The 17,306-nt window shown below is 33.9% G+C and overlaps 1 protein-coding gene across 1 annotated transcript in view; it reads left to right on the top strand.

Moving 5' to 3' along the window:
* Positions 1–2,958: 2,958 nt before the first annotated feature.
* MAOA (monoamine oxidase A) overlaps positions 2,959–17,306 on the top strand; it is a 178,433-nt gene continuing 164,085 nt past the window's right edge. The window contains exon 1 of the mRNA XM_031959386.1: positions 2,959–3,007. Within this exon, the coding sequence (XP_031815246.1) occupies positions 2,974–3,007 (34 nt within the window). The 5' untranslated portion in view covers positions 2,959–2,973. The remainder of the gene's footprint in view (positions 3,008–17,306) is intronic.

Here is a 17,306-nt window from a genome sequence, read left to right as displayed (position 1 = left end):
GAATAACATATGTCTTATTACTATCCTTCCAATTTCAAGAGAAAAGGAGGAAGGCCCCACTGGCAAATCAGACATAGATAGGTTATACCAACTAGATCAAGGCAATTAGAATTAGAAAGAAAATGGTGAATTGGAGGGAAGGAAATTTTTGCAGCAAGCTTTTCTGTTAAAGATCTATTATCCAAGATAGATAAAGAACTCAAGCAAATGTAAAAGTTATTTCCCAATAGATATGAATAGGTAGTTTTCAAATAAAAAAATCTAAGCTATCAACATCCACATTAAAAAAAATGCTCCAAATCACTATTAGGGAGCTGCTAATTAAAATGTCTGTCAGATACCCATATGTCCAAAAATATTTATAGTAGCTCTTTTTGTTCTAACTGGAAAGAAAGGAGACTCCATTAGACTTGAGTTCCTTCAAAGCTGGAATCTTTTTTACCATTTGTACTTCCAACACTACCTGCTAAATGGCCCACAGCAGGTATTTAGTAAATGCTTATTGACTTGACTTGAAGATGCACAATACACAGTTCTTGGAATACCTGAAAAACCAGCAAGGTTTAGCGGATCTCTCTAGTTCAGTTCATAGTCTTTCTCTACCAGGGTATATATTTACTGAAATTTGAAATTTTTTAAAGATTTTTAGACACTAACAAGTTACACACATAGAATGAGAAAGCAGAAATTTTAAAAAGTGAGGTTTATATCTGAGAGGAGACCCAGAATTCATGTCTTATGTGACAACAATGTAGTGATATTTGCATCTTAGGTGATGCTAAGAAAATACATCTTTGCCAGCAGAACCAATCTTCCGTGCGATGGCAGCTGTGATCTCTTGGACTATATGAAATCTTGAAGTGAACTTCTGGAGGATTTAGTCTGTGATTAAATATGTTATAAACAATAAGCAAAATTCATCAGAAAGTTAAAAAAATAAAAGATCGTATTTGGTCAGAGGTAAATTGAAAATTTTTAACACATTTTCCCTGAATGGAAAAAAAAAGCAAGAAAAGAGAACTACAAATAGTAAGTTATCTCTTAATAATTTATTGTTAGCAAACAGCAGGAAAAAAACAAAATGTCATTGTTCAATTATTCTGATCTGATGAATTTAAATTACACAATTGTTAGTTATGCTTGCAGATGTTAATTTGCAAAAACTATAGAGGCATAAACATTTTCTTGGATTTGATAGAAATGTATCTGCACACACACATACTCACACATACATGCACCATGTGTCACTGTTACATTGAAAAAAGATGATCTTCCTTCCTAGGTCAGTGACTGCTTAGGATTATATCAAGAGTTTGGAAGGGAATCCAATAGTATTTGAATTCAGGTCCTTTAATTCTGGAATCTCTGCCATGGACAAATAAGCGCACATCTAGAAAAAACATTATACCTAGAATGTCATATGGCCTTAAGTCCTCTTTTCCATTCACTAGGATATTATGAGACATGCCATAAAGCTTACCTGAAGAATAAATTCAATAAATTCCTCACAAATAAACAGACTTTACACTGTGCCTCCCAAGTCATATGATATCTAGAAACATCGGCTTGGGGATTTTTTGTTTGTTTGTTTTAATTTATATTATATTCCTGTAGGAAATCCGATCAGAGTATGGCCCTTGGTTTATCTATCTTTGGAAGGTATTCCTGACAGGGATGCTTATTCCCTTTATATCTACCCTATGATCTAGACCTATGCTAGCCCTAACATCCCCTATCCAAAATATTTTTTGTTCAGATATACTTGGCTCATGCTGTCTGCCTACACAGCATCTTCAGTCTGAGGAAGGGCACTAGGCAAGGTCTGCAAAGAATAAAATGAACCATGATAGACAGATCTGACCATAATGCCTGAAAACACATTTTCATGATTAAATCCTTAGTTCTCTATACTATGACATTCATTTTTCTATTATATGCAAACTAATAATGAAGGTCAGAGGGAAAATTAGATATGTTTGCTACAGTATTGTTTTAGGATAACAGACAAATATTGGATTTCCTCTGTCTCACAATTATGTCTTTGCTAATTGTAGTGGAACACGTGTAAAGATACATACCATAATTGAAAATTTTTATGGTACCATTTGAGTAAGAGAGAAAAAATATTCACTTAAGCACAATTTACCTGATCCAGAACAATTTTCAAAGATCCAGAAACCTTACAAAAACCTGACAGATCACAGCTGACTCATATTGCCCTCATTTTATGGAAACCACCACAGATATTACACTTTTGTCTGCTGTCTGTACATCATCCAGCAGATGTCTCCTGTTGCCTTCAAAATTCTGTTTCTGGGCACAAGTTAAGAACAATATGGCCATAGAGAAAAGCTAACCAAGATAAACAATCATGAGAAACTGGCTTGGAGGGTTGGTTTTGGAGAAGGCCCATTTCATCTCAGGTGGTACATTTCTTCTGATTCAGTGATTTTAAGATGTTGACAGGTATATTTCATAATAAAACAGTATACCATCTGCTGTCCTAATCTGTGACCCACTGTAGTGAGACAAAACAAAGACAAACAAAAAAACTTCCTAAAATATTTTTCTTCATCTCAATTCCATTTGGAATTGATTTGGCTTAATTCCATTATACTTGCATAGATAGCAATTTTATTAAGAGAATTTTGTAGAATTTTAAATGTAGAAAAAATTTTAAATGTGTATCTATAAAATTTTGTCTTAAGAAGAAAAGTAGAATGTGAATTCTGAGCATTCTATTCCAGACAGGAAAATTTGACTAGCTTAGGGAAGAGAGAGATAGCCTAAACCAAGGTTATGAACAAATAAGATAAAAATAGAACAAATATCTGGGCAATCAGACATTCTTCTTTTCTGTGTATTCAAGGAAATATGTAGGAGTTGTCTTGTTCTTCCTCTCCCACTAGGCTGTAAACCCCAAAGAGCACTGACTTCATCTTAAATTTGTATTCTCCTCAGAAACCGGCCAGTATGAAGCATTCTCTACACAATATACTACTAAATTGTAAGTTTTAATTTTTGCTTTATTTAAGTTTCACCATGCAGAAAGTGTCGGTGTGCCTATTTGTTGCTAATGCTAAATTTCTCAGAATCATACCTATGAAACCAGATATGTCTATCTTGTCTGATTCTCCCAAGTCATTTCTTCTTTAGTGCTTTTAGAAAGTACTTAAAAACCTTACAGAAGCAATGAATAAATGAAAAGACATTTATTTAAATGATTACCATATGCCAAGAACCATGCCAGGTGCTGGAGACAGAAACACAGAAACAAAGAGCATACCCTCTGATAGAGATAGTCTATGTAGGGGAATGTGGGTCAGAGAGAGATTTTGGTTTGGAAAATTACAAGGTGGTAACTCATTTTGGGGAATAGATTAACATACTCTTCTTAATAGTAACAATCATATTGATTTTATGAAGATTCCCAAGCTGTGGAGTGGGTGAGGACAGAAGGGAGAAGGGAGAAAGAAAGAAGATGGAAGAGAGAGACAGAGACAGAGAGACTGAGACAGAGAGATTGAGACAGAGACAAAGACAGAGAGACACAGAGACACAGAGACAGAGATAGAGAGATTGAGACAGAGACAAAAACAGAGAGACACAGAGACACAGAGAGAGACAGAGACAGACACACAGAGAGACAGAGAGACAGGGACAGAGACAGAGAGAAAGACACAGAGAGGCAGAGAGACAGGGACAGAGAAAAAGAGAAAGAAAGACACAGAGAGGCAGAGAGACAGGGACAGAGACAGAGAGAAAGAAAGACACAGAGAGACAGAAAGACAGAGACAGAGAGACTGAGAAAGAGAAAAAGACAGAATGTATTCTCTTTAATTCTGTCAGAGTCTTAGTGGCTAGGTTATATATTGGACTAGTTGTGGCTGGATGTAGTCAAAATTTCCTGCCAGGACAAAACAGCCAAGGGTTAAAAGATTGCACCAAGGGAAATTGAAGTGCCCCCCCATTTCTCTTTGTCTGTAACATGGGGGTAGGCCAGAAGACAGGAAATTGAGATTAGAGGTTTTTCAACATATATAGAACGTGAAAATGTTATTTTTTTTAAAGTCCACATAAAACAAGTCTTAATAGCCTCACAAATTCCATATTAGAGTCCTAAGTAGTTCACATAATTTTTATACAATACCCCAATTAAGTCTTCAGAAAAGGCCTAGGCTTTTAGAGAGTATAATTATCTCCCCAAATTTGGTCAAAGATAGTTTATAATATTCATTTATCTACAGGGCATATATAAATCTGTCTCTAGTTACTGACAGCTTACTTCTACAGTACAGATTGTGCTCAATCAGGAATCACAAAGCTTCATTTTTTCATCTGTAAAATGGAGATAATAATAGTACCTACTTTTTTATTTTAAAAAATTAAATAAATAGCATTTTTTCTACATGTAAAGGCAGTTTTCTTTTTAATCTGATTTATATTTTATTTTTCCAATTAAATGTAAAAGCAATTTTAATTTTTTTCATATTTTGAGTTCTAGATTCTCTCCCTTCCTCCCCTTGTCCCTTTACATTGAGAAGGTGAGCAATTTGACATAGTAGTTATACATGTATAGTTATACAAAATACAAATCATTCCATGAAAGAAAACATGAGCCCAAAAAAAAAAAAAACCAAGAAAAAGAAAAATATTTCTGATCTGCATTTAGGGTCTACAGGTTTTTTTTCTTTTTGTAAATAGTATTTTATTTTCAATTAAATTTAAAGTTAGTATTTTTAAATAAGATTTTGAATTCTAAATTTTTCTCTCTTCCTCCCTTCCTCCCTCCACTTTGTCCTCCCTAAATCCACAAGTTATACATGTGCAATCATGTTAAACATATTTCCATGTTAGTCATGTGAAAGAACAAATATAACAAAAGAAAAAAAGAAAACAAAATAAAACAAAACAAAGAATGTGAAAATAGTATGTATGCTTCAGTCTTCATTCAGGCTTCATTAATTCTTTCTTTAGATGCAGAGAGCATTTTCTATCATGAGTCTTTTGGAATTGTCTTGGATCATTGCATAATAGTACCTACTTACTAGGTTGTTGTGAGGATAAAGCTAGATTTTTATAAAGTGCTTTGCAAACCTCAAAGCCCAATATAAATGCTAACTATTAATCCTTCTGCACTGGCAAGAGCCTCCTCTTTGTTTAATTGACAGGACTTTGGGCAGGTGCCAATAAAATAAATATAACCCCCGCCCCAGCTTTTCATTTAAGGTCCTCCACAATCTGGTTTCAAACTACTTTTCAGCCTTATATTATTCTATTCTCATGTAGTCTACATTCCAACTGGGCTGCTAATTCTCTCATTTCACTTTCCAGTCTTTCTATTCCCATTGGACCATCAACCCATGTTCCTGAATTACTTTCTGCCACACGTCTACTTTGAACTTCCATTATATCTTAAATTCCCTTCCCCATTCCCACTCCCATCTTCACAAAAACTTGTAAGTAATCTGTTTTCTCAAAATGTTTTATAACACTTTGAGTGGTGGGTCCTGGAGTCAAGAAGATCATAGCTTAAATCTGGTCTTAGAAACTAGATGTATGATTCTGAACAAGTTATTTAACTTTAGTATGTCTCAGTTTCCTCCTTTGTAATAGCACCTACTTCATAGTTTTGTTATAGGGACCCAAAAAATATTGGTAAAGTGCTGAGGACAGCTCCTGACACATAAGTGCTTAATAAATACAATATTTCCTTTCCTTCCTTTGGATGTTTCCTTCACTCTTCTCACATTTTATTTCATATACTAAAAAGAATAGATGGAATTATACCTCTGAAACTAGTTGTTTGGCTGCAGACATGCACTTCTGAGATTCAGTTTCCTCATCTGTAAGGAGAGATAGCCCATGAATTTGTTGCCAAGATAAAATGAGATTTAAATGAAGGATTTAACGAATTTTAAAGCAAACTGAAATAACCCTAAATTGTTGAATGCTCAATTATAACATTTTTCAGTCCCATATATTCTCCCCTTTCTCTTTTTATTTTCTTGACCCCTGTACCTTCATGTAAACACTTTACAAGCAAAATTCTGTAATCTTTCCTATCATCTACTTATATTCATTTGTTGTAAATTATTCTCTACTTATGAATTCAGACAAAGATTGGATTCTTAATAACTCTTGGTAATCTTTACCCAGAAATCTCTACTTGATTCCTTATTATTTCTCAGGTCTTAAACTTTTCTGTTTATAGGCAAAAACGATAATCAAAAGCCTATTGCTTTAGGCATTTACTGACTTGATTATGAAAACTCTCTTAAGTTTCCAGTCTACTAGAAAAGTGACATAAATGTCTGTTACTTTTAGTGTACATGCCTTATCTGCCCTGATTCTAAAGAGAATATGGTGTTTTTCATCTTCCCAAACAGGACATTTTACCTTTTAACTGCTTAATAAATGCTTGTAGAATTGGAAATGAAGTTTGAGAGCACAGATAAGAGAAAGGTATAATAAATTACATCCCTCGGAGTTTCTTACTCTTTCTGAAAAAGTTGGAAAATATTAAGGATAAGGACCTTTGTAGCCAGTTCTTCCCCATAAAAAGTGATATAGCATTAGATGTACTGATTTTATCTCATCTTTTATCTTTGTCATTATCATTAAGATAAGTTTGTAACTGCCATGTTTGTACTGCCTATGTAGTTTATTTTATGATCAGGAATATTCTGATAAATGTTTAGCAACCAGCTCTCTAAAATAAAAACCTGCAAGATACACTAAGTTTAATTTGCATGAATATTTTCTAGACCATTTAAGTCAACAAAGCAACAAATCATACCTTCATTTGTAGCCTTTGTGAATTTTCAGAGTATAAATGCTCAAACTGAAATTTTAAAAGCTGTCCAATATGGCTCCAGATTGATACAGAGAACTCAAATTTCTCCTCCCCTCTAATATGAAGTCTTCTGATTTGGGGGCTTAGGGTTAAGAAAGCAGCAAAATATGAGACCAACCCACTCCAATACGAATATAATTTAATTCTATCCTATTTCCTATTTTCTAATCAATGGTCAAACTACACAAGAAGGATATTAGGGCTTATTTCAGAGTCCCTCAAGATCAGCTTTGTTGTCTCCACTCTAGAAGTCAAAGCACAAATCATTTATATTTATACCAAATTTGTTGGAGTTTTAATCCCATGACTTCACTGCTTACAGGCAAAGTACTCTTCCCTACTCACTTTAGGGTTAGATCGTTTTCCCTCCTTATAGGTAGAAGTGCCTGGAACCTGGTTCTTTATAGGATCTCTGCCTTTTTAGTCTTAGGGCTATCAGCAATGCAAACACAGCAATTGTACTTCTTAACAAATAGTTTGTTAAAGGAGGCCTTTCAGAGGTGATATACAAGAAACAGGTACGGGGAAGAATACATTATATTTAAGAGAAATTAGTCATGAAATGACTTGAGAGAATGATGAGAAATGAGTCTGAGAACTACAAATGTGTCATTCAATTTTCAGAAAGTTATATAATGTAACCATAAAAATGCTGCAGTATAGTTATTTTACCAAAATAAATTGTCTGGCACTGTAATTTGCCATTAGATATAAGATTGGAAAAAACCCAGATTTTTTACAGATGGACGTTATTTCAACTTTTCTGCTGTTATACAACTTGAAAAAAAATTCTTGAGCATGCACACACTGTTTTCCATACAATCAATATTCCCCAATGTCTTGGGCAAGTATTGCCTAGGATCTGTGTGGGAAGGAGAAAATATCAGAACAGCCAAGCCTCAGCATATATAAAAATTTCTCTAGGTAGTTTTCCTTCGGTGTCAAGGAAAAGTCTGCTAGTGCTTTGTAACATATGAGACTGTCAACAGGTCTATGAAAGACAGTCTGTTTAGAAATACTGCACCAGGTCATAAACGCTCAATCATGCATATTGCTGAGGTAAAGAGGCTGAAAAGCATTGTGATAGATGAACAGATTTTGGCTCCAAACTTAACATTTTCCTTCCTGTCCTCTTATTTATTTTTATTTTATTTTGCTATGTGCTGTTTTTATTTTTATATTACAAATGTATAGATTCCAATTAATTCCCCAAAAAGACTACATGTGAAATTGAATTTCTTGTGATTTTAAGTACATATTAAGGAAATAATACAATAACACCAAATTATGCCTAAGATCAAACCTTTACTGGGAATACTGGGGAAAGAAACCTCAATTTCAAGCTTCTTAGTCTCTCTCATCTAAAAATGAGTTTCATAGAGGTTTCCATATATTCATACATACACCCCCCACACACACACACAAATGCTATCAGTTAAAACAGTTTATAACTTGGAGAGGAACCAGGCACAGAGAATCTACAAAGGAAAAGAAGATCAAAGAAAATGCAGCTGTCCTAACTTCCTGGAACAAGTTTACATTCCTGTTATCAACAAAGGTTCTAAGCTTTAGGATAAAGAGTCTCTTAAACTTGGGATACCATATTGATTCTTTAACAAGGCAATTTGCTTCCTCCCCCTGCTTAGTTAGGAATTAGAACTCCTCTTAACTTTATTTTTATTTATATTTTTCCAGTTACATAAAAAACAATGTTTTGGGGAGTTATATGTGTACATTCATATTTCCATTTTTCATTTTTATATGAATCATGATGGGAAAGAAAAATCAGAACAAAAGGAAAAAAAATGAGAAAAAAAAGTGAACCTAGCATATATTGATTTACATTCAAGTCTCCATTCAGTCTCTCTGGATGTGGATAGTGTTTTCCATCTAAAGTTTATTGGAATTGCCTTGGGTCACTGAACTGCTGAGAAGAACCAAGTTTATCATAGTTGATCACTGCATAATCTTGCTGTAGCTGTAATCTTGCCGTAGCTGTGTACAAAGTTTTTCTGGTTCTGCTTGTTTTGCTCAGCATCAGTTCATGTACATATTTCCTGGCCTTTCTAAAAATCAGACTATTCATCATTTTTATAGAATAATAATATTCCATTACTTTGATATATCATAACTTATACAGCCATTCCCCAATTCAGGGGATTAGAACGTTTTACAATCTAATCAGTGTAAAATTTAACATAGCTAAAAGTGTAAAAAAAGATACAAGGAGACAAAATAAAGATAAACTTAAAATTTATTTTTATTAACTTTCCACTAACCTTAAATTGGAAGCCCTCCATTATTTTTTGTCAGATAACTGTCATAACTTTACATAGTAAAGTAAAAAGCCTTACTTAAGAGAGAGACTTGGTAATGGGGTGACTTTACCAAGGGGAAAGAAGTGGGAATAAATTAAATTCATAAAATATATATACAAATATTAAGAAAAATAAATTAAATAGTCTGAGTTGAGTTGTACATTAGAATATTTCCTTCATAATAACATTATATCAGATCAGTTTGGGTGAGAAAAATTCATTGATTTCATCCACATAAGCACCTCTTATGTCTTTACACTTCAAAAAAAAAGTTATGTGTATCTAATTCACTGCCACAACTTCAGATAAGGGTTGTCATCATATCTAAGTATTTACTATTCTTCTACTGAGTTGATTTTGCTTCTTGGAAACTCAAGAAAGGTACTTTTTTTCTTTTTTCTTTATTTATTTGGTTGGTTTTTGAGTTTTTTGGTGAGGCAATTGGAGTTAAATGACTTGCCCAAAGTCACCCAATTAGTGTATCAAGTGTATGAGGTTGGATTTAAACTCAATGTTCCTAACTCCAAAGCCAGTGCTCTATATTCTGCCTTGCCTAGCTGCCCCTGGTACTTCTGTACTTTTCAGGAATTCTCAGTCTACCCTCTAATGGTATTCTTCCCAGTTCTAATAACAAAATCTCCTCAAAACCCATCTCAAACAAGTTTTTAAACCCACTATATTTGGGGCAAAATAGTTTCCTTAAAAAATAAGCATTTATTAAGTTTCTCCTACATGCCAGGCACCAGGCATAATAAAAAGGGAGGGGGTAAAGGTAAGGGTTAAAAAGCTGCCCAAATTAATTAAAAACTTAAAATAATTTTAAAAAAAGGAAATATCTACTCTTTGTTAAAAAGGTACATTCATATACCTGAAAATCCAGCTAAGGGAGATTAGCTTAATGATGTCTCTATTTTAAAATAGTCTATGGGAAACATATTGAGCTTTTATCAGCTACCAGCATCTCATGGGGTGAATTATCAAATTAATTTCCTTCCAGACCCAAAGGACAGTACCAACAAGTACCGCCAGGAAATGCCAGAGGCACAAGTTAGTGAAGAATTAATAATGTCAGGAAGCCATAAGTTATGGCATATATAGAAATAACTGCTTACCCTCTTGACGTCATTTATAAGACTATGAGTTAAAGATAAATTATGAATATCAATTATAAAGTTTCTACTCCAGACACTCCTTATAACAAATCACAAGTCCAGATTTTTCTTTAAGTTTTATTCTATTTCTTTGTATCTCCCTTTCATATATGTGTACATACCATACATATGCATATACACATATATGTATCATTATGCACATATTTAGACACATGTGTATGTACATGTATGTGCATTTATATACCCACCATACACATACATATACACATATGTCCTGGATTTCCCTAGCAGCTTAGTAGCTTCTGATTTTTTTCTGAATATCAAAGACCATGCCATAAAGGGGCAAATGTACTGGTATTGGTACAGGCAGGGACCTGTACTATCTTTATATCTTTATATCCTAAATAAAGATATTCTATAAGACCAGATCCTGAATAAATACTTGCTGATTAGCTAAGAAATAGCTGGTAATATGATATAATGAGCTCCCAGCTAGGTGAATAAGTAGGACTAATATGTGGTGCTATTTGACCCAGTTTGGGCTATTGAGTTCCCAGTAGGAACATCAGAGAATTGAAGCTGGAGGATTTTACTTAAGCAAGTATGGAGGCAAAGAAGAATTTTGCAGTGACTCTATACAGGATATCCACATTTTGTTTTGTTTTGTTTTTTCTCTGACCAAGTAACCTCTACATATGTCCAAAATATGGGTTGGTCCTCTCTTAGAAGGGAAGTTAAAAGGGATAAAGGGCCATCAGATCAACCTGGAATGAAATGAGTTCTTTAAAAAGAAAAAAAATGGAAGAAGAGTTAAAAAAAAAAAGAATACAAAGGCAATATATTTGACTTGTTTTAGGAAATCCAATTGTAGAATAATCGGGAGCTTAGCAAACATAGTCTATGATAACCTACCTTCTTAACCTTCTTACTATTGTATTTTTTTAAACATTAGGGTTCAATTCATTAGATAAGGTATCTAATTCTCTTCTGAGATTCTTTAGCAACTTAGAATTCCTCTTGCTCTCATCCTCTGTGCTGTACAATTTAGTTTTTTTCTATTGCCATGAGCTATTCTCTAAATATTTCATGCATATTAATCTTCTCTGTCCTTGAAGGCAGGGACCTGTACTATCTTTATATCTTTATATCCTGAATAAAGATATTTTATAAGACCAGATCCTGAATAAATACTTGCTGATTAGCTAAGAAATAGTTGATAATGCTAGTTACTGCCAGGAGAATATAAAGGGCTAAATTGTAGTCAGGATGAAAAATCTTGCCTAAGGTACTTCCTGAAGGCAAAAGCACTAGTCAGACAAGAAACTGAAATATGGAGATATCACAATTCAAAGGTCAAGACTTTTATTTCTGTAACAGCACCCATCTCTTTCATGTGAGAAGTAACTCTGAAGGTCATTTACCATTGGGCATTATTCCATTTGCTTTTGTCAGCATTTCCCCACTTTTCTGGGCCTTTACCTTCTTTTCTCTCCAATCCCTGGACCTTAGGCAAATGTCTTCCCTGAATTAAGAGAGACAATTTCCCACTAAACAACCAAAATCAGCAGGTACTCCTTTTATTCACCTCCATCCAAACTGTATAATAGATTTATATAATGAAGTCATTAAAAGAAAAATGTTTCACACAATTACTTAAAGGAAAGAGGAACACGCATTTATTTATTAAGCTCCTATTATGTGCCATTTTCTGTGCTATTTTTAACAATGACCCGGTGAAATAAGTATTGTTATTACTCCCATTTTATAAATGAGGAAACTGAGGAAGGCTGGAATTATGACTGACTAACATTACACTGCTAGTATGTGTCTGAGGTATAATCTAAACTCAGATCATTCTGACTCCAAATTTAATGCTTTATCCAGAGGACCACCTAAAGAAGAAAAGATTAAATTAGAAAATAGCCAACGAAACTCATCAAATTATTGGGTAATGCTGCAAGTAATTGAGAAGCCTGCCCCTGGAGTCCACTGATGAAAATTGAACTCTGAGAAATAGTTTTAAGAAAAATGTAAATGTTTCCAACTGATAAATAGTCAAATAATATGAATAAACAGTTTTCAGATGAAATCAAAGCTATCTATAGTTATATGGGAAAAATGCTCTTAATCACTATTCATTAGAGAAATACAAATTAAAATGACTCTGAGGTACCATCTCCTACCTATCATATTGACTACGGTGACAGGAAAGAAAAATGGTGTCAGAGAAGATGTGGAAAAATTAGAAACCTAATTAATACCTTGTTGGTGGAGTTATGAAGTGATCCAAACATTCTGAAGAGCAATCTGGAACTATCCCAAAAGGGCTATAAAACTGCATACCCTTTGATTCAACAATGTCACCACTGGATCTATATCCCAACGAGATCATAAAGGAGGGGAAAGGAACCACATATGCAAAAATGTTTGTGGCAACCTTTTTTGTAGTGGCAAAGAACTGGAAACTTAAGTGGATGCTCATCAATTGGAGAATGGCTGAATAAGTTATGGTATATGAATGTTATGGAATATTATTGTTCTCTAAAAATGTTGAACTGGTGGATTTCAAAAAAACTTGGAAAAACTTACATGAAATGATGCTGAGTGAAGTGAGCAGAACCAGGACAACATTGTACACAGTAAAAGCAACATTGTGCAATGATCAGCTTTGATAGATTTTGCTCTCCTTAGTAATACAATGATCTAAGGCAATTCCCAAACACTCATGATGGAAAATGCTATTCTACATTCAAAGAAAGAACCATGGACTCTAAATAAAGACGGAAGCACATTATTTTCACTTTTCTTTATCATGGTTTTTCCCTTTTGTTATGATTCTTCTTTCACAATATGACTAACGTGAAAATATGTTTAATGTTATTGTAGATGTATAATCTACATCAGAGTGCTTGCTGTGTTATAGATAATGGGAGGGAGAAAGAAAATAGAAATCAAAATCTTATAAAAATAAATATTAAAAATTATATTTACATGTAATTGGAAAAAAATAAAATACAATTAAATGGGAAAATGTAAATGAAGAAATTCCAAATCAAATTAAGAATCTGCTGTTAAGAAAAGAATGAAAAAAAAAAAAAACATGTTAAAGAGTAGAACTGAATATTGTCAGTTACTGACCTCTTTACTGCCACAGTCCAATGCATCTAAACCTTTGGTCTCTTAAACTTTTTTGTGTTGTGTTCCCCCTCTTAGAATAATGTTCTAAATGAAAAAAAATTCATAGGATTTTAGAAGATAAATTATATTGATTTCTTTTTAAGTTAACATCTCTAGGTTAATAAGTTTGCTAACCTATCTGGGATATAGTTGGCTGTTGGTAGTAAAGCAATTGATGCTCTCTCTTCTGATGTTACTAAAACTCCTCTACCATGACACAGTTAATTCTGCTCTGCTCTATATGCATCACACCTAAAAAGAAGTCTCATTTGCTCATGAAAGTATAAGAAATATCTACTATAAGAGAACAACAAGTCTTATCCCAGGAATATCAGTAATCTTTTAAATTAATCTAAGAAATTCAGGTCGAAAATCAGTCAAAATATTTTGCCATTTCAGAAAATGAAATTTTTCCTGAGGAAGAAATCTTAAGTTAATAGTTTTCACTATTCTACTTATACTATCTACCACCTTGATACCATCATCACTGCTTGAATGCTGGCAAGGACTATGCTTTGCAAACAGTTACTTGAATGTGAGCTATTAGAATTATTTTCCTGCCACATAATCCAAAAAGAAAAGGTCATCAACGTGCTTGTCACTTCAAAATTACCACCAACTCAGCCCTTTCTGCCTACTTCATACCTCTCATCCTTGGCTACTTGAATAATTCTGTTCTTGTTGCTTTTGACTCCTTAGTCTCCCTTACTTTGACTTAAGTTTCCTTTATGCACACATGATCTCCCAAGGAACTCATCTGATTTCAACATAACACAAAATCTATTGTTTACACAATTTTGAACTAAAATTCTCCGTTGATAACAGCTTCTTTCTCTGCACTTCTTATTTCTTATTCTTCATCAATCTCTACAATGCAGCCTTATTTCCCTTATACATTTCCTTCCCTCTGGCATTATGTTCCCTTAATCTTGTGTGTGTGTGTGTGTGTGTGTGTGTATGTGTGTGGAGGAGAGGGAACAGTCTTATTTGTATGATAAATACATAATTATTTTAATAGTTACCCCTTCTACATTGTGACTTTCTCCATCACAATTAATTAAATAGGAAGCTGCAGATGGAACATGAAGGCTCAGCAAACAACACAGAAAAAAGTTTAGAAACTCAGAAATGAATAAAATATGTGTATAGTATTGTATAACATCAGCATCCCAAAAAGAAAAAAAATTCAGACTTCTTCTCTGGTATAAGGGAGAACCAAAAAATTTTACCTGAATTTTCACATGTTGGAAGCACCCCTAATTTCCAAGATGTGAAAGGGATATAACTGTATTGTCTCTGTTCCATTAAAATGTAGGCACTTTAGGGACAAGGAATGTTCTTTGTATTTGTACACACCTTTTTATGAATCACCAATGCTTACCATAGTGCCTGGCATATAGTAAGCACTTAAAAAAAGCTTGTTCATTTGTCAGTCCCTTGTAATCTGGCTACCAACCCACTCTACTGAAATTGTTCTCCCCAGCAATACAAATTTTTCTTGCTACTATGAATTCCACTAATACTTTTTATTATTAAAGTTCTTTATTTTATTTTTTTTATTTTTAAAGCTTTTTAATTTCAAAACATATGCACAAATAATTTGACAACATTGACCCTTGCATAGCTTTGTGTTTCAGATTTTCTCCTCCTTCCCCCCACCCCTGCCCTAGATGGCATGCAACTCAATATATGTTAAACATGTTAAAATATATGTTAAATACAATATGTATAAACATATTTATACAATTCTCTTGCTGCACAACAAAAATCACATCAAAAAGAAAAAAGTAAATGAGTAAGAAAAAAATGCAAGCTGGAAGAGCATAGGATAGTTTACCTCTCAGACCTGTCGAAGAGGAAGGAATTTATGACCAAAGAAGAATTAGAGACCATTAGTGATCACAAAATAGAAAAATATGATTATATCAAATTGAAAAGATTTTTTACAACCAAAACTAATGCAGACAAGATTAGAAGGGAAGCAATAAACTGGGAAAACATTTTTACAGTCATATGTTCTTTTAAAGGCCTCATTTCCAAAATATATAGAGAATTGACTTTAATTTATAAGAAATCAAACCATTCTCCAATTGACAAATGGACAAAGGATATGAACAGACAATTCTCAGACAAAGAAATTGAAACTATTTCTAGCCATATGAGAAGATGCTCCAAATCATTATTAATCAGAGAAATGCAAATTAAGACAACTCTGAGATACCACTATACACCTGTCAGATTGGTTAGAATGACAGGGAAAGATAATGCAGAATGTTGGAGGGGATGTGGGAAAACTGGGACACTGATACATTGTTGGTGGAACTGTGAATATATCCAGCCATTCTGGAGAGCAATTTGGAACTATGCTCAAAAAGCTATCAAACTGTGCATACCCTTTGACCCAGCACTGTTACTACTGGGCTTATGTCCCAAGGAGATTTTAAAGAAGGGAAAGGGACCTGTATGTGCACGAATGTTTGGGGCAGCCCTCTTTGTAGTGGCCAGAAATTGGAAACTGAGTGGATGCCCATCAATTGGAGAATGACTGAATAAATTGTGGTATATGAATATTATGGAATATTATTGTTCTGTAAGAAATGACCAACAGGATGATTTCAGAAAGGCTTGGAGAGACTTACATGAACTGATGCTGAGTGAAATGAGCAGGACCAGGAGATCATTATATACTTCAACAATAATACTATATGATGATCACTTCTGATGGACATGACCCTCTTCAACAATGTGATGAACCAAATCAAAATAGAGCAGTAATGAACTGAACCAGCTACACCCAGGGAAATAACTCTGGGAGATGACTATGAACCACTACATAAAATTCCCAATCCCTCTATTTTTGTCTGCCTGCACTTTTGATTTCCTTCACAGGCTAATTGTATACTCTTTCAAAGTTGACTCTTTTTGTACAGCAAAATAATTTTTGGACATTTATACATATGTTGTATTTAACTTATACTTTAACATATATTGGTCAACCTGAGATCCCCCTGGAGTGGGGGGAAGGAGGGAGAAAGTTGGAACAAAAGGATTTGCAATTGTCAATGCTGAAAAATTACGTATGCATATATCTTGTGAATAAAAAAAAGAAAAAAATACAAGCAAATAAAAACAAGAGTGAGAATATTATGTTGTGATCCACATTCATTTCTTATAGTCCTCTCTCTGAGTGTAGATGGCTCTCTTCATCACAAGATCATTGGAACTGGCATCAGTCATCTCATTATTGGAAAGTCACACTCATCAGAATTGATCGTAGTATAATATTGATGTTGTGTGTACAATGGTCTCCTGGTTCTGCTCATTTCACTTAGCATCAGTTCATGTAAATCTCTCCAGGTCTCCCTAAATTCATCCTCCTGATCATTTCTTATAGAACAGTAATATTCCATAACATTTATATACCATATCTTATTCAGCCATTCTCCAATTGATAAGCATCCACTCAGTTTCCAGTTTCTTGCCCGTATGAAAAGGGCTGCCACAAACAATTATGCACATGTGGGTCCCTTTCCTTCCTTTAAGATCTTAAAGTATTTTTTTCAAAACATGTGCATAAATAATTTTCAGCAATCACTCTTACAAAACCTTGTGTTCCAAATTTTTTCCCTCCCTTCTCATTTCTTCCCTGAGACAGCAGGTTATCCAATATATGTTAAACATGAAATTCCACTAATACTTAGACATGGATGAATACCCTTCCTTGCTGGATGTTCTTCCCTCTGTGGGCTTCTATGTATTGCTCAATCTTTGTTCTCCTATTTGTCCAGATGGTCCATATTATTCCTGGCTGGTTTGCATTCTATCTCCCATCCCTTAAATTAA

The sequence above is a fragment of the Sarcophilus harrisii genome, chromosome 3, assembly GCF_902635505.1.
Source record: "Sarcophilus harrisii chromosome 3, mSarHar1.11, whole genome shotgun sequence".
Classification (NCBI taxonomy): domain Eukaryota; kingdom Metazoa; phylum Chordata; class Mammalia; order Dasyuromorphia; family Dasyuridae; genus Sarcophilus; species Sarcophilus harrisii.
This window is presented reverse-complemented; position numbering and strand designations above follow the sequence as displayed.